The 18,597-nt window shown below is 41.9% G+C and overlaps 1 protein-coding gene across 3 annotated transcripts in view; it reads right to left on the bottom strand.

The window, feature by feature from the left end:
• Positions 1 to 18,597, bottom strand: part of Nrp1 (neuropilin 1) — a 151,645-nt gene that overhangs the window by 11,493 nt on the left and 121,555 nt on the right. For 2 of the 3 annotated variants that reach the window (XM_034522280.2, XM_076916069.1), the window contains 4 exons: positions 17,813 to 17,957; positions 13,744 to 13,848; positions 6,817 to 6,876; positions 1,192 to 1,329 (listed from right to left, as the gene is read on the bottom strand). In XM_034522280.2, the coding sequence (XP_034378171.1) occupies positions 1,192 to 1,329; positions 6,817 to 6,876; positions 13,744 to 13,848; positions 17,813 to 17,957 (448 nt within the window). The remainder of the gene's footprint in view (positions 1 to 1,191; positions 1,330 to 6,816; positions 6,877 to 13,743; positions 13,849 to 17,812; positions 17,958 to 18,597) is intronic. The other variant, XM_034522281.2, reaches the window with a different exon arrangement.

The following is an 18,597-nucleotide window of genomic DNA, read 5'->3' as shown; positions in this document are numbered from 1 at the left end:
GATTCAATGGAAAGTGTCTCGGAATTGAAGGAGTCCAATTTTATCCAATTTCCTTGTCACTCTCATTAGGAAAGGAGGTGGCCGTGGCAGAAAGAGGCCTCTTCAGCTTACTCTGCACTTATATTCACCATGCAAAAGTGAACAGCAGAATGGAAAAGGGGTGGAGCACCTCCCACCCATCTGGAAGCCCACAAGCCACCCACTTCACCCCACGGCTGGCATGTGAGAATTCGGGGCTCCTTCAGTATCCCAAATACTCAACTTAGGGGTCTTTGACAGACCTCTACTGAATACAGTTCAGGGTGGTGGTAGTGGTGGTGGTGGTGTGTGTGTGTGTGTGTGTGTGTGTGTGTGTGTGTGTAGTGAGTGTATCTGTGTAAGAACCTCATGTAGGGTAAAGAAACCAGGATCAGGGTGGGAAGAAACATACTGAATTAGTTGTCTGTACTCATTCCCATCTCAGTATTCCTTGGAATACTTAGCTTGAAGAAAATAGGCTAGGTTCAGAGATGTCTCCTGTAAGAGAGTTTACCCCACATTGTTCTCCCTTTACTTCAGAGGAACAGAGAAGAAGCACCAGGGTGATGTATTACGCCTGATGTTCACTGGTGCCAAGTCTAAGATGCAGACATCACTGATGAAGTGTGATTATGTATAGAGTGCCCACTGTGCAGTTCTTTCTTTTCTGAGACAGGGCCTTACATAGTCCATGCTGGTCTGGAATTCAGTGTGTAACCCAGATGACCTTGAACTTCTGATCCTCTTGTTTGCCCTTTCTGACTGCCGGGATTGCCAGCATGTAACATGTCTGATTTTAAGCTGTTTTATTCCTTACTACTGAAAATGGTTAAAGTTGTTCGTGTTAAAAGTTTGGAAAAACTATAATGAGCACTTGGGTTTTTTTGTTGTTTTGTTTTTGTTTTTTTGAGTGGCTAACCTGTAGCCAGACCCAATCAGAATTCAGCTTCTTGCCCCAAGCCTCTTCCCACTAAGGAAAGAATCCTTGACAATTCCAGAAGAGAGAGAGAGAGAGAGAGAGAGAGAGAGAGAGAGAGAGAGAGAGAGAGAGAGAAACATGAGTGAATGGTGAATGTTTCTAGTATTTCTTAACACCTGTAAAATTATAGGTGTCAGGAACCTTCCCTGTTAACCAAAGATGTGTCAAGCATAAAGCCATGGTGGCACTCTTACCTGTATGGTCCTGAATGGGTCCTGTCTTGCTGGTTAGCACACTCCACCTGAGCTGTGCGTGGCTGTCGTGTTCCCAGTGGCAGAATGTCTTGTGAGAGCCCCAGCCAAACTCGCAGTTAAAACCATATGTTGGAAACTCTTCAGTGGGGAAGGATAAAAGATAAAAGGGAAGAATTAACCACCAGGATCAGGAAGGACATTAAAAATCTCCTAGGCATCATTTATTTTAATTCCGTATTTGTTCAAAAGCTATGGAAAATCCACCAGAACCCAGGATTAGCAAGAAACTAACAGATGCATGAACACATCAAAATGTTTGCAACATCACATTTAGCGTTATCTTTCTTCTTATTTTATTTTGTCCATCTTTAAAAAGATTATGGATTGGCCATCAAATTGGGTTCATGTGAGATTTCCAGGAAGACTACTTTCCAAGGTGCTTGTGTATAAAACATCAGTGGTATTTTCCCTAGTTTCACAATAATCAATACAAATATTAGTATTATTGAAGATGGACCTTAAAGATTGATAAGCCTCAAAGATAGGAATCTGACTAGAGATTAGCTACAAGTATCAGAAGCTGGGATGTGAGTTGGCAGGAAGCCTAGTCCTGAGACTCACTTCTCACACCAGCTGATGGCACAAGCCTTGTGTCAGGAAGGAATGACTGAAGCATTTTGCTGAGATTATTTTCTTTCTTCTTGCTTTCTATCAGGTCAATTAATTTCAGAGTAAATCTTCTTCTTCTTCTTTTTTTTTTTTTTTTGGTGAATTTCTAAATTTGCATATAAATTGTCCGCTCCCCCACTTAAAACCTCAATTCGAGGTTACAGAAAGCCCAAATTCATCGACTCTTCCGAAATGCTTTTTAAAAATCTTCCAAATGTTCCCTTTGGAAGCTGAAAGCATAAATGGGTTTGTGGGAAGACGTCTGACCTTACTGACCTTAACCCAAAAGCCTTTCATTTACTCAACTCAGTTCTTTGAAAGGGTCTTGAGTTTAAAAGTATTAAAATAGAAAAACAAAAAGAAAAAGAAATCGGTGATAGGGTTTTGTTTGGGGAGGAGTCAGCAGAGGCTAAAAACAATCTCAAAGATGAGATCTTTGTCCAGTTCCCAGGCAGAGCAAGCCTGAAACTCGTCGTCCACAAGATGTCAGTATTGAGTTGGATAGCGCCACATCATGGGTGTCTGTCCAACTGAAGTGGAGTCTTGAAAGACTTGGATACAACAAAGGAAAGCATGCTATTATGGGCTGCCTTAGGGTCAGGCAGAGACCACGTCTTTTTTTTTTTTAGCATTTCTTTAACTTGTCCAAGTGTTAAATATAAAGTTCTTCAAGTTCTTTTAGTTGCTCTTCCAGTTCTTTCCAGTGCCCCGCCCCCCACTGAAAAATGGTGTGAGTGGTTTTAATAGAAAGATTTATTAAATGGATAAGAATGATTTACTATGCATATTTTGGTTTTCAAGGAATTCCTTTCAAGTGCTAGCGTCAGATTTTGGAAGGAACTCACTATATGAATAATCAGAAGGAAGTGGGGTATAAGTGCTTATAACTAGGAGGTAATGTTACCTCTTAAAGGGTGGGGAGAGTTGGTTCCAAAAGAGAAGTTGGTCACATGATGTGAGCATTTTCACATAGTCAGCTAGTGCAGAAGGACAGCTTGAGTGTCAAAGGAGAGGGAGTTTTCATGTGTAAGATATCGAAACATGAAGGAGAACTTCATAAGGCTCAAAAATCTCTCCTGAAGTTACCACCCTTAGGCAGCAAAACTGACTTTCACAGACGGCATGGCCAACATCCTTGCCCTGGAATGTACTGCTGTGTAACCTCATGGTTGGAAATGTTGATGTGAAAGTGTGAGGTTTGACTTTTTTTTTTTTTTTTTTTTTTTTTTTTTTTTTTTTTTTTTTTGCTTCAGTCTGCTTTGTAAGATATGCAAAAGGGCAGAAAAGCTTCAAAAGTGGTTCCATTGACTTTGCTAACACATAAAATTTGCTCTTTGGTCCAGAAAACCACACTGTTCATTATGTTGGCTAACATTCTGATGACATCGTAAAGCATATGAATTTGGCATTTTAGAAATGGCTAAGACAAGGAGAAAGATATTTCTCACATTTCCCTTCCTTTTAGTGATCTACATTTATGGTCCAGTGATCTGGCCAGCCCTAAAATTTAACTAAGGGACCCACCTTACATGGCGTTGAATCCTCCTTTATCTACTTGTACTTGTCTTATTTTAATAACTTATGGCTATCTTATTTACTAAAATAAAATAACAAAATCAATGCATTTCAGAGGGGCTGGGATCCAGATTATGGAACCCAGTGCCTACAATTCACCTTGGATACGAAGATGACAAAACATTCAAAGTATCAACAGATATTTATAGAGGGAAAAACAAACAAAAACCAAAACCAAAAATATGCATAAGGATCAGAAAAGGAGAAGAAAAAAATGGAGAAAGAAGAGAAAAAAGTTAAGTGGAAGAAAGATATGAAGATGCAGGGACCCTGACGGCTAAGCTTTTAAATTATTACTCAGGCCCTGGAGTTGTGCACAGTTCTCATTAAATTCAATAGTAATAATTGGACTAAATCCCTTCTTAAAAATAGCAGGAAACAATATTCTGAACTTAAAACAAATTTATGGCCTCTGTGAGCAAATGCCAGCTGCGCTGCTGAAAGGATCTTGCCTGCAGTTGGATCATTAAGCACAGGATGTAAGCAAGGATTTAATTTTCAAGTCAAGGTTTCTATCTAGTATGATCACTTCTTGGTTATCAGCTGGTCCTAAAGCCAAGCAAGTGGGGTATGGAAGCTCACACAATCATAAGTCACCAACATACTGTGAGCTGCTGTGGGGATGTGGAAAGACCCTCAGAGGGTGAAAGTCCTTTGCAAAGAGAACTGCATTAAACAGAGCAGTCTGTCCAAGCATGAACAAACTTTTATGCCTCTAATGGCAACCTAGGCAGTATATGAATATTGTATTCCTGCTGAGTTTATTATATTGATCCTCAAGATGAGTCTCTCTCTTCTGTGTGTGCACATGTGCACATGCTCATGCATGTGTGTGTGTCTGTGTGTAAGTCAGAGGTCAATTTTAGATGTTATTCTTCAGGAAATATCCATCTTGTGTTTTATGATTGGCTCTCACTGGGGTCTGGAACCTGCCAAGTAGTCAGTAAGCCACTGAGGTCTGCCTGTCTCCACCTCTGAGCATGCTCCATACACCCTGTTCCTATGTGGATTCTGATGATGGAATTCAGGTCCTCATGCTTGCACAGCAGGAGTAAGTGCTTGCATATACTCACTGAGATACCCACTCAGCCCTTAAAACAGAATCTTAAGATTCTGCTTAGTTTGTAACTGCTTAGGAAAACAGATTTTTGAAGAAGATATAGGGTCTGTCCGTGGCCACCTGTGAAGTGTAGGAGGCCTGTATGCATCAAGTTTTAGGTGTGGTCAGCCTCATCTTGAGCTAGACTTCTGTCTGGAAGCACATTCCATCCCTGTGAGGCCCATGTAGTGACCTAAGCAGAAGGTTACAGTGAACAGATAGCTTTTAAAGGTCAACAGTTCATGCCCTCCAGTGAGGAGGTAAAGACCAGATTTATAACTCAGACAATGGAATAAACAGGAAACCATATAGACATTGTCTATCTCTATGATCAGCCAGGCTGTTTGAACCAGTCTTGTCTAGATGGTGGTAGCAACAAATCTTACTGATTCATGCTCTATACACCTGCCCTCTGACTTTGGCGGATCCTGAGATTGGGCTGACAGCCCCCTGTTTATAAGACCTTCACAAGCATGACCTAGAGGTCCTGTTGAAAGCAAATGTATTATCAAAACCTCTCCTGGTGTGGTCGCCATGACTTTCACTTTCATTCTTTTTGAAGATAGCCGTGCTTATTTAATAGAGGAGAAGAGAGACTAATGAGGCAGTAGAGAGACTACTTCAGGGTGCTTCTAATCACTTCTGGCAAGAGAAGAAGTGAGACGAGCAGCTAAAATGTACATAGTGTCATCACAACTTCATATATTCACTTTGTCCTCTTCCTGATAGAGGGCCAAAGACAGTATATTGAGAGCCATAGTCCCACAGCCTCACCCCCACAGAGAAGCCCCACTTGGGACATGCAGACCAGGGCTTTCCTCCTGGTAACAGAAAGGTAAGAGTAAAATATTTGTAAACAGATACTGTGCCTTTCCCTTTGTCATTAGACTATTAAAACAATATTGGAATTTGCCCGTGAATCTCATTCTAGGAGGAAGAAGGCTGAAGTCTAGGCCAACTGGAGGGAGAACTTGGTCTCTGGGAAAAGTTCACACAGGCTGATGGCATAACTCTTGCTCTCTATTTAAACATAAACCCCACGTCTAAATCTCTAAGATGGAGTTGAGGGTCACTGGACCTCTTCCCAATGTGTCTGCATTGAATAAATGGTCTTTCTCTGCTTGTCACCATTACTTGTTTGTTTGAATGACCTGTTGAGGAGGGGTGGCCAAACCTAGCTTATTATGGCTGCCAGGGCCTGGGCTCAAAGCCTAGCAACATCCTAGGCTACATTCCTAAAGTCAAATTACAACAGGTATGAGCAGGTACACAGCATTTGGAGGATTTTGGTGACTGTTCCTTTGCCTAATGTCTGAGGGGTTTGAAGCTATGTGGGAGCAAGCATTTTGTCAGCTGAACTGAAAACTGGGGGAAAGTTCTGCAGAAGTTTGTCTTGCAGCTTAATCAGGTCAATGGTGACAGTGGCCTTTAAGGAAGCATGCTAATTAGGGAAGTCCTTTCTAGTCCTCTGTGAGGCAGTCAGTGTGGAGGAAACACTGATACACACTACACGGTCCATTAATAAATGACTGCAGAGGCCAAGGCTGAGTGAACTTCAATAAAGGAAATGGAAGAATCTGGGAAGCTGACCCTCTCACCTTCCTCTAATGATTAACTCCAAAGTATTTAAAAAAAAACCTCTGGTTGCTTATACAACTGCTTCCCTTCATGTGAGTCTGTGGGGAAGAATGTCACAGAATACTAACAGAAAACAAAAGAGGGCAGCCTTTGATAACCCGCACCGTTGGGCGTACAAAGTCCTTGGGTTTTCCTCTGAGCTAGAGGATAAGGGGGATGCTCCCGGGTGTTTCTCTGCCCAGGCACAGTGTAAACCTTGGTTTCCTGAGCCAGTCTTGTGGCACACCCTCTGTAAGTGCTGTTGTAAAACTGCCAACTCTGTGGCAGGCACAACAGACAAACTTTGCGCTTCTTGATTTTGCAGAATGGTGATGAAAATAAATAGTTAGGCTGTGGCTTGTGAGATTTCCTTCTCCTAGTTTGCAAACACAGGCCACATCAGAGCTGTGCTGTAATTAAACAAAGTATGTCTCTCAATTCCCTGGGGGAGGGGAGTGGCTGGGACTTGTCATTCAGCAATGACTGATGAGGAAGGGAACCTTGTTCACTGGGGCTTACTGGGGACCGAAAGCTTGTGGCTTTTACAGCTTTGCTGCTCTCCTAGGCCTTTAGAGCAACTGAAGCCAGAAAGCTCAGTGATGCTATTTTAGAAGTAGGATTGGAAGGGGTGCTGCATGGAATATAGACACCTTAGATTTTTATACCTGATTGGATGGTGCTGTCTATAATGGTTGGCTTCTCTGTGGCCAGGACAGTGGTCCCTCCTGAAAAATAAGAGCAGCAGTATACCAAAATTAGAAAAGAGGTAGTGTGCAGTAATGTTACAAGTTCACATCTTTACACATTCCCCACAGAAAATTCTTACTTTAGTTCCTGTCGGGACCAATCACATTTGTCTGATTTCTGGTCTACCACAATATCTAATTCAAACAACATTACCATTAGATTGTCTTGTTTAAAATTTATGTGCATTTTGTATATGTTTACATGTGTGTGCAGATTCACATTAAGTGTGCATGTGGATGCCAGAAGATAATCTGAGGTGTCATGCCAGAAATATCACTTAGCTCCTTTGAAACAGGGTTACTCAAGTAGGCTAGATTGGTTGGCTGGTGAGTCCCAGGGACCTACTCCCCTGACTACAAGCTTGTTGCTACTATACTCAGCTTGTGTGTGTGTATGTGTGTGTGTGTGTGTGTATTCTAGGGGCTGATTTCAGGTCCTTAGGCTTGACAGGAAGCCCCTTACCAATGGCTCCATAGTCCCAACTCCAACTGCATTACTTAAAAAAAAAAGTAGGCATTGCTTACAATTTTTTAAATGAACAAATAAACATTGTCTCTATGGTATACAATATTAGGTATACAATATTACACACACACACACACACACACACACACACACACATGCTAAATTTCACCAATTAGCAAATGCACTACCCTACACCCTATACCTCTCTTTTTTAGTGGTTGTGGTAGTGAAAATTCTTGTAGCAATTTTCAAGTATGCCATACATCCTGGCACATTTTATCATAAAGCATCCAGAAGGCATGAGGAGTTGGGGACTTTATTCTGAAGCTAAATACAGCATTCTATTTCAACAGTGAAAGGCCAGGGCTATACTCTTCTCACTGACTTAAGTATTAAACTTGACCTATACCTTGAAGCATCCAGTAGTTTCCAGAGTTTCAGAAGTGTGCCTTCAGAGAAGTCATAAGGGCAGTCCCCATGAGGTATTTTTAAAACTGAAGGTTTAAAATGGATGCTGTGGTTCTTCCTGTTTTGTTCTTTCCTTTGTCATAGCTGTTTATTTTTTCCAAGAACAAATATTCTGCTCAGAATGTTTTGGAGAAGTAGTGGAAGGTATCTGAAGGCAAAGGGGATAAACACTTCTTTCCAATCCCAAGGGACTTGAGGATTGAACGGTAATTACATGAATATTTTCAGCTTTGATTCAGTCTGGGACTTCCTTGGAAATCTGTCAGGGGATGGGCTGTAGCCTTTTGCAGACTTTAACTTTCTTCTGCATGGCTGCTCTGCCTTCCCCACTCACCATTAGGATGTTCTAAGTAGTGTTCTCTCAGTGTGTGTATGTGGTGCTTGTGTATGAGGATACATTCATATGTACACATGTGTGTGAGGGTGTCCATGAATGTGTGTGCTCCAGTGTACAGAAGCAAGAGGCTAATCTCAGATGTCAATCTTACCTTGGGTTATTGAGATGGGGTCTGTCTCTAAGACCTGGAGTTTGCTGGTCAGGCTAGGTTGGCTAGCCATCAAGCCTGAGGGACACTCCTGTCTATGCACCTCTAGTGTTGGGATTACAAGTACATGGAACTATACCTCATTCTTGTATAGCAAGAACTTTACTAAGTCCTCCCAGGCCCTAAACAGTGTTCTCAAACTTGCCACAAGAATAACCTTGATTACTCATTGTAGTTTCCTACTTATCCCCTCTGGGACCTCAGTGGGAACAGAATCTCTGGGAGAAAAGGCCTTGAAATAAATTATTTTCCAGAGCTTCTCAGATGAGTCTTTGACTCACTGGGTCTGGGAAACAGTGCTGTGCTGCCTTTTACTCGCAGACTTAAGGGAGCCATTCTTCTTTAGTGTATTTGCCACAAAGACTCTGGTGCAGGTAATGGATTTTTTACGTTAACACACACACACACACACACACACACACACACACACACACACACACACACACAGACACAGACACACTGTGTGTGGAAGCTAGGGGTCAGCATCTAGTATTGTTTTCAATTGATCTCCACATTACCTTAAATTATGTGTATTTTAAATGCACTAGTGATTCTCCCCTCCCCCACTCTCTGTGCATGTACTTGTGAAAGCCAGAGAGCATTGGATCCCATAGAGCTGGAGTTATGGGCAATTGTAAGTTACCTGACATGTATGCTGGGACCCAAACTCAAATTTTATACAAGCTCTTAATCACTGAGCCCTTTCCAGACCTTTCTATTTTATTTCTGAGGTACAGCCTCTTAATGATCCTAGAGTTTACTGATTTGGCTAAACTGACTGGCCAACTGCTGTAGGAATATCCTGTCTCTACCTCTCTTGCATTGAGATTACTGGTACACACTGGCACATCTGACCGTTTACATGTATCCTAGGATCCAAGCTCAGGTCCTCATGATTGTGTAGTAAGTGCACTGTCTGCTAAGCCATGTCCCTAGCCCCAAGGAATTGATCTTTATTCCTGAGTATAAACCCTAGTCTATTTAGGGTAGGGGGATAGATAGGCTGCAGGGTGTTCTGCCTCACTTCATGCAGATCTGTGATGATCTCTGAACAGGCCTGTCCTTCCCTACAGCTCCACAGATCAGAACTCACATTAAATGTGTTGTGATGGATTACAGAGCTGCAATATTTTGCTTTTGGAACATCTTGAGGTTTCTGAGCTGACCCTTTGCACTACCATGCCCCAGTACCAGAGTGCAAATGCTAAAGGAGGGTCACATGTACATGGCCCCAGTAAAGTAGGCCAGGCACTGGAAAAGAGAGATTATGCACACTGAGAGTTAAGGAGTTTCTGATGGCAGGATTGGATGGAGGCCAGAATACATTAGCATACTGTCCCCAGTAGTCTGAGAGGAGAGAGATTCAAGGTGAACAGTCACTTTCATATCTGATATGCATGATCAGTTTTGTTACAGGCTGTAAGCTGAATTCCACTATTGGGTCTTCATGGATCAAGGTGAAATTTCACCTCCTACTGCTTTTCAAAAGGGTTTGCAGTTGAGTAACTTCAGGGACAAATCTTAACTTTGACCAGAAAGCATAGAGACACAAGGTCTCCAGTTCCTAACACGGGGCACAGTTCACTTGAATGTCAGCATCATTTGTGAATAATAGCATTTGCCTGGAGTATTTGTTCCCTACTATATCCAGACATGTCATCCCAGGAGAATTTGAACAGACTTCCAATGTCCTGATTGGATAAGTACTTGTTCAAGAGAGAATCAACTTTTTTCCCACATGCCCTGCTCTTGGGGGTTCAAGTGAAAAACTCCTGCTGGCTTTTATTACACTGGATACCCAAAGTTGATAGTTCTGGCTATAAGCCTGTCACAATTAGCCAAAAGGGTGATGTGAGTCTATGCAAACTAGATCAATATTTCTCAACCCTCTTAATGATACAACCTTCTAATACAGTTCCTCATGTTGCAGTGACCCCAACCATAAAATTACTTCCATTACTTCTTCATAACTGTTACAAGTCATAATGTAAATACTTTTGGAGTAGAGTTTTGTCAAAGGGGCAGAGTCACATGATGAAAACCACCGCTCTAGGGGTTCAGAGGTGCTTGGGTCAGGTGAGCTCAGGATATATATATATATATATATATATATATATATATATATATATATATCAGGATATATATATGTATATGTGTGTGTGTGTGTGCGCGCGTGTGCATGTGTGTGTGAGTGTGCATGTGTATGTTTTACATATAGAGAGTTAATTAGGTCAGGTATGAGTTTAGGAGGCATGGGTTTTGTTTGTAGAAAGTTGCCTGGGGCAGGTGTGAGCTCAGAGGGTGAATGTTTAACAAATGAAAGATTGGGTTAACTGGTTAACTTAAAATTGATTTTATGTGAGCACTGCCCTTTACACAGACACACAGACACACACACACACACACACACACACACACACACACACATTTTAGTTTTGGCTTTAATATAACCAATGAAAATGAAATATGAGAATGAATAAGATTATGTGTTCTTGGTAGGCTGTGCATCATCAGGCCCTGAGATTCTAACTATGGGCACAGATTTTTAGAATTGTTGAGACGTACTAGCCTAAGAAAATAACCATTTTCCTTCTTGCCATGGTAACTTTAGAAAAAAAATTAAGAAGGATTTTTTTCTACTGAAGAAACCATTTCAGCACTGTAGGTAAAACAAAACCTTGTCTTCTCAAGGGCTGTCACTGTTTCCACTCTGAATGACACATTTTCTGGGGTGCACAGCTTGCCTCATACCAGCTTTGCTCCAGGCTAACAGGCTTGCCCTATTCATTCAAAGGCTCCAGTTTCAGTTGGCTCAGTCATGAACTAACGTAAAAATGAGAAGACCATTTGTTCGGATATGAGGAGTAAATCTGAGCCTTTGTTTCTAATCAATATTAACTGACCACTCTAGGGCTTGTAAGGATAAGAGCTCTCCACACAGGGCAACTGAAAAGGGTGTACTGTGATACTGAAATGCCTCCTTTTTATGAGGGACTTCACTGAGGCTGTGTTGAGCACAGAACCCTGAGGCTTGGGGTGTCTGGCTTACAGGCAACTCTGGGAAGATTGTATGAGGTCTGGCTTGGAAATAGAACTTTTTTTATATCAGCCACAGAAACTTGTTGTTTGGTGTAAAAATGCCTCTGTGTTAATTGGAATAATGTTTTATGGCTTGTAGTTATTTATATATAAGATTTGCACTGATAGCCCATAGCAAAATGATAAGTGATTGTCTTGGAAATTTGGAGGGCAACTATTTCAAGTTGGTTAGGACTTAAATATAAAAATTCTTGTTACCTGTGCTATATTTCTGGGCTTTTTTTTTTTTTTTTCTTTTAACCTGCATTTTACCCTGGAGCTTAGTGCTCATTCCCTCTTCCAGAGGAGAGATTTTGAAGGAATTGGAAATGAACCAAGGGACTTTCCCTAAATTTTTGCTCTAATGTGTTTAGCCATCAGCCTTGCAGTATTAGAAAATTACATGACAACACCTTCAATTTTGCTCATTAAAATTCATTATGGGAGCTCTGGGTCAAGGGGTTTGGGAAGACAGTTCAGCAAAGTACTTGCTGCACAAGCCTAAAGACCTTTGATTCCCAGCACCCACATAAAAAGTTATGTGCATGAAGCCCCAAAGAAAAAGCTGAAGTGAAAAGGGGGGCATCACATGATCAGAAAGAAAAGCAAGCTGGAATGAGAGTTAAAACTTACTGGGTACCTACCAGAGGGACGGGGCACCTAGTGCAAGTCAGTCCCATGGGTATTTCTATTTTGCAACAACAGCCTCTTTCTGTGTAAAGGACAACAGAAGGAACTTGCTCTTCCTGTTCTGGTCTCTTGAAGCTGGGCATGCTGCTCACTGAGGACCAAACCACTTCCTATGTCATGGCTAGTTTTTCTCTTTGGTCCAGAGCCGTCCCTATCCTCTGTATCCCTGAGAGGCAGTGAGTACCACCACCTGGTCAGGGCAAAGCTAAATCCATTCTCACATGTCTCTCTATGACCACTATGTCCAAACACAACTGACCCATGGGTATATGTTCTGAAATGGATATCAACTCTAGCCTCATGTCTTAGTCCCCAAACCAATTACAGCTACCACTGTAGACCAGACATCCACTAGCTGCCTGCATCATAGGTTCCTGCACTACACTACAGGTGCTCTCCTGCCCTAATGATTTCTGACATTTCTTATTGTCACCAACATTTTCTAAGCAGGATTGTGCATAAAGGTCTCACACAAGTCTGAAGACCCTCAAAGAAGCATGTTTCCAAGCTCTATCTGCATGTGTTAAACCACATCTGTTTAGTATGGAGGACTCTCCTAAGAGCCAGGGAAGGGTTTGTGTCTCTGCAGCCTGTGACTATCCTTGTCTGTTCAATCCAGTGCAGTTGTTTTCCATATAGTATGGAATAAGAAGAAAAACAGGGTTTTATAACACAGGTAGGAGCTGAAGTATATGTCATTAACCCTAGTGTGAGGTAGGTAGACAGAGAAAGCTCTTTAGGGCTCAGTGGTCAACCAGTCTAGCCAAATTAGAGAGTCTCCAGGTTTAGTGAGAGACTCTGACTCCAACAAATATGAAGGGACACACTGAGGAAGACGTTCAGTGTCTATCTCTGACTTTCAGAAGCACACACATGTGCATGCATGCACAAGCACATGCATACACAAAATAAAACAAATGTTAGATTTTCTGTCCTACTTAGTCTTAGGGGTCTTGTGATACATTCTTGCAGAAACAATGTGTGAACTTTAGTGCCCTGAGCAATTTTGAAATGGACAATTTTATCTCATTTCTTAATGTACTCTGCTACCCTGAGTGGAAAAAAAGATTTTTTTTTTTTTATAGCTTTTGTGGTTTCAGATGCCTTTGGAGTAACAGCAGACAAACCCCAAGACACTGGTGCGCGCCCACCTGAGGCATCTGCCAGCAGGGCTGATGTGAACCGGCCTTAGTAAATTTCAATATTAAACTATTTACAAAATCCTAACTTAAAAGCTGCGTTAAAATCAGAAGTCTAATTTGATCAATTTGTTGGATAAAGTCTCCACTCAAACCATTTTGTTCTCATTAGGCAAGGAAAGTGAATGTTTTACAGTGTGTGGTTGGGGATGGGAGGTGTGAATGCTACAGTGGGAGGAGCTGCCTGAAGATAAACTCAACACACCCAGCTCTGAAAACAGTTGCAGCTACTAGGAGTAATTTCTCTGCATGAGGAAATGAAGCCACACATGGGGTGGCAAGGCTCCATTCTCCAGGGGCCCTGCCAGCACCCTGCCACCAACCACCATGAGTGACAAGCACACACACAGAACACACAGACAGACAAGGCACAATGATGGGATGAGGGTGGGCTCTGCACCTGTGAGCTGGAAGTCATCACCTGTGCCACTGTGGCAGTTGGCCTGGTCGTCGTCACACTCATCCACTGGGTTCCCATTGGGTGTGGTTGGTCCAGCTGTAGGTGCTGAAACAAGAGCCAAGTATTACTTCTCACACTTCTGAAGAACCATTCTTGAAGCTCAGCTAGTTGGATCTGCTAAGACTTGTGCAGTCAACTCAACGAGTAGTGTGAAGGCCAGGGACATATTCTGCCTCTCTCTTGGGAAGCTAAACACTCCTGAATTACATAGAATTAATGAGCTGCTGGGCTTAGGTGTTTGATCCCCACCTGCTACAGGAGCACTCAACCCATAGTTATCTATATAAACATTTTTTTTTCTTGTAAACCTCTTGACTTCTCTCGGATATTTGTTCATGACCCTGGAGTCAAGAACCCCCATGATAGAAATTAGAGCATGTTTTCTTTTTTTCCTAATGTACTAAAAAGTCACACTCACAAATTCTATCAAAGGTTCAGTATTAACTAGTTTGCTGAGATTATATCACTGGATTTTTTTTTCTGCACAAAGGATCATCTGCTTACACTCAGCCTTGTACCATTCTTTGTTCAGAGGTTATTCTGTTTCTCTCTAAACAGCTTTCAACCTGAGACCTTCTGGCAGGTGTGTAAGCTTGGCTGTCTCCTGTGGCATGAGGTCAGTTTACCTGTCTAGTCTCTTGTGGGATTGCATTCCACTGCTGACTAAGTCACCTGTATCTTCGAATTTGTAGTTGAAAAGTAGTTAATATTAATCAAAAACTGCTTTTGAAGTCCTTTAAATTTGGTTCAGTCTATTTTTTTCAACCTGCTATTCATTTTTTTGCAATCTGTTTAATATTTTACAGTTCTGGGATTGTATGTCACATTACAGGACAAGAGATAAGGGTCAGGTTCTTTGATGTAAGAAGTGTGTGGGAGTGTGGGGGCTCCTCTCCAGCCCTGGCCAGGAGGAATTTACCAGTCACAGCTGCTTTATTGGGAAGATCTTCACACTGTTACTGTGCTGGACTGAACAAAGTTAAGAGAAATGTAGAGGCAGAGAGAGCTGAGTTTCTACTGTCCCAAATCCCTGACCCCAAGAATGGTCAGGAAACCATCATGCATAGATATGTGCTATTTAGGCCCATCTCCTGGACTTTGTGATGCTAATTGGTTAGTGAGTTATTAGGATCTTCCTATCTCTGCTAGGATCAAAAATACACATCACCATACCCAACTTTCTTTTACATGGGTTCTGAAAATTGAATCCATGGCCTTATTCTTGAAAGGCAAAAATTTTACCCACTGTGACATCTACCTCGCTCTTATTACTCTTTCATAAAAGCCAGTGCTTTTTACACTTCTCTCTCTCTCTCTCTCTCTCTCTCTCTCTCTCTCTCTCTCTCTCTCACACACACACACACACACACACATCTGAACACATATCCACACACATTTCTACCTGCTATGCACATACTCCTGGATCTATCCATTGCCATCACTGTGCCAGCAGAACGCTTTGACCATTCATGTAGCTATTGTTCCTCAGCTACTGAAGTTCTTGGTAACCTGCTACTTTTAATACTTTTAAGCTTTCTCTGCTGACTTCTCATTGTGAATGGTGCTTACAAGAAAGAAGCTTCATGCTAGAAGTGGTCCAAGGTAGTGCCTAGGTTCCATTACAAAGAGTAAGAAGCAACTCTTTTTTTTTATGCCTCAGTTTCCATATCTGAAACTCTAGGAGTCTTTAACCATTGTTAAAAAAGAAGTTTGTGTTCAAAATAGAAGAGTCCTTCAAGGCTAGGTTGGACCTCATCATCTTTTCGACAGCACTTCAGATGCCCACCAAGAAGCTTGACCCCGATGTTCATTTGCTAAAACCAGAGAATGGGTCTAAGGAATAGAAAGGCTCTCTTGCCATGCGCATTATGAAGTGGTGGAATTGCTTTTCCTAGATAGTGGGGATTTTTTTTTTTTTTTTTTAAATCTGGTTCAGGGCAGTGCTGTAGGTCCCCCATCTTACTCACTTCAGAATCGAAACTGGCAAACTGCCACAAGGCTCAGTGTTTTCAACTTTCCATTCAATTCCACCTCCTAAATCACAGTTCTTCCAGATCAGGGTGAAGCACCTGCCTCAGGCCACCACCCCTTCTTTCCCAGAGGACTACACTTCTCAGTACACTGAATGAGAGCATTTCACACTTGGTCAGGACTGCTAACTGCTTTTTGTTGCTTGATCCCTGGCATACGGTTACTGTTGGTCTGCACTGATAGTGTTGGTAGATTAAGACCACAGACTTGAAAGCCAGGACTAAGGAAAGTGTGGGAGACAAGGCCTGATTTTAAATATATATCGAAAAGTAGCCATGAATTACTCAGCAGTGTGGTGATTGATAGCCTAAAACCCTATAGCACATACACAAAAGTTCTAAGGCATTTAACGTGCTCAGGAATGTAATTATGTTTGGGTAGCTCAACACACACACACATAATTTTGAAACCTGAGAAAGGTGATATTAAAAATCCTTCTTTGCAACAACTTTAAGCATGTGCTCAGTTGATTAACATCTGGGCACCAACACCAGCCATTCTCCTAGGTAACCCAGGGAAGGACCTGGAGGTGGAAAAGCTGGTGTAATGTTACCCATTTATATATAAATCTAAGGCAGATGGGAATTCCAGTGTATCAGGCAACAAATGGTACAATAACCAACTCAAATCACTCAGCACCTCCATCCCAGGTAAGATTTTGAGTCTGAATTTGTCCTTCACATGACCTTCATATGATAATCTTAGAAATGAGGGAACACCCTTCAGTATACCCCATTATATCATATACTTTATCACAGGTCAAACTTTATTTCTTCCCAGAAGTCTAAGGAATTTGTCCAGGATGTCTTGATGTCTTTCTGTCAAATGCTGCTGCTGCTATAGCAGGACATTAGTCAACACCACAAACAGAAATTTGGATGGGACAGACCTCTAGACATATATATGTTGGTGGAGATAAGTATGTGAGGCCCTGTGTACATGTGGAGATCAGAGGTCAACTTTCATAGGTCAATTCTTTCTTTGATAGAGGGTCTAGAGATTGAATTCATGTTGCCAGTCTTGCATAGCAAAAGCAATTTTTCTTCTGAGCCATCTTTCCTTCTGAGTCTCTTTGTGAGACTGCTTTACTCACATCTCTGAAAGCTAAAGGAGTTGGCTAGAGGTTTTGGAAAGTGGGCAGAAGGAGAGGCAGCATAGTAGCTAAAAGGCTTTACTATCCTGCAACGAAAACATTTTAGAACTAGAGAGACAAGAAAACTGTGGGTGGACTCAAAGACACCGAGCTGTTTACTTTAAAATGGTAGTTCATATCATAATCTCAGTTGGTGGGAAAGCTGAGACAGGAAGATCACAAATTTGAGGTCAGTCTAGGCTATAGCAGGACCCCCATCTCAAAAATAAATAAGTGAAATTAATTTTGTGTTACATAAGTTTCATCTCAATATTTTTGTGTGTGAATGCTCAAAAGTGTGTGTATGTGTTCATGTGCACACATACATGTGAAAGCCAGAGGTAAACCTTGGCTGTTGTTCTTCAGACGTTCTCCACTTTGATTTTTGAGGTGTCTCTTATTAGGGATCTACCTGTCTCTGCCTCTTCTGTGCTGGGATTACAAATGTGCACCACCACAGTCAGTGTTCTTCTCTTTTCTTTTTAAAATGTGGATTCTGAGGATTGAACTCAGGTCTGATATTTGTGTGGCAAGAATTATACCAATCAACTGAGCCATTTCCCTAAAACACTCACTCACACACACACACAAACACACACACACACTTACTCAAGACAGCCAATCTCCTAGACTCCAAAAGGGGGGAGAATCAGTGTAGACTACTAAGGGAAATTTGGATGCTTTGTGGCATGGATGGCTGCCAGGCCTTGCTGCCTGCCAGGCATGAAAAGCAGCTCATTCAAGGGAAAGGGTAGCAGTTTTACCACAGCACAGTCAGAGGCATAAATGCAAGAGAAAATAAACAGAAAGGAAGAAAGCAGAAGGGACTCTGGGAACTGTAGTTACCTTCCACTTCACAGCCCAGTAGCTCCATCCTTAGCCCGAGCCCACTGTGTGTAGCTCTCTCAGGGTAGATCCTGATGAACCTTGTGGAGAGAGGTGAAAACGTCCGGAGCTCAGGTGTATCATAGTTGTTGTTGCCTTCGAAAGACTGTGAAACAGTAAACAAAAACACTGGTTAGTCAGAGCAAAAGTAATAAGGGCTGGGTAGGCAGTACGTCAGGTCAAATCCTTGACTTTCATGGTCTTGGGTTCAAACTCCAGAATACATGTAAAAGAAAGTTGGGCATTTGGTGGTATAAAAGAAAGTTGGGCATTTGTGATCACACAACTAGGGAAGCAGAGGCAGGCAGATCCCTGGAACTCAACCAGCCAGCCTAGTCTAATTAGCTAACCCCAGGTCGATGAGAGACCTTTTTCAAAATACAAGGTGGAAAGTGCCTGAGGAATGACACTGGAGACTGTCCTCTGGCATCCCCATTAATGATCATTCTTGTAAACAAACCACACATACACACACACACACACACACACACACACACACGAGAGAGAGAGAGAGAGAGAGAGAGAGAGAGAGAGAGAGAGAGAGATACACATGCATGAACATATATGCCCATGACCCCCTCACAAACATACACAGAGACACACACAGACACTCACATGCAGATAAACAGACACATATACACAACACATGCATAGAGACAGACACAAACACACACATATACACCGACATACATAGACACATAGTCACACATACACAGACACATTGACACACATGTGCAGATAGGCAG

This window comes from Arvicanthis niloticus, chromosome 18, assembly GCF_011762505.2.
Source record: "Arvicanthis niloticus isolate mArvNil1 chromosome 18, mArvNil1.pat.X, whole genome shotgun sequence".
Taxonomy (NCBI): domain Eukaryota; kingdom Metazoa; phylum Chordata; class Mammalia; order Rodentia; family Muridae; genus Arvicanthis; species Arvicanthis niloticus.
Note: the sequence above shows the minus strand (reverse complement) of the source record. Positions and strands in the feature narration are given on the sequence as shown.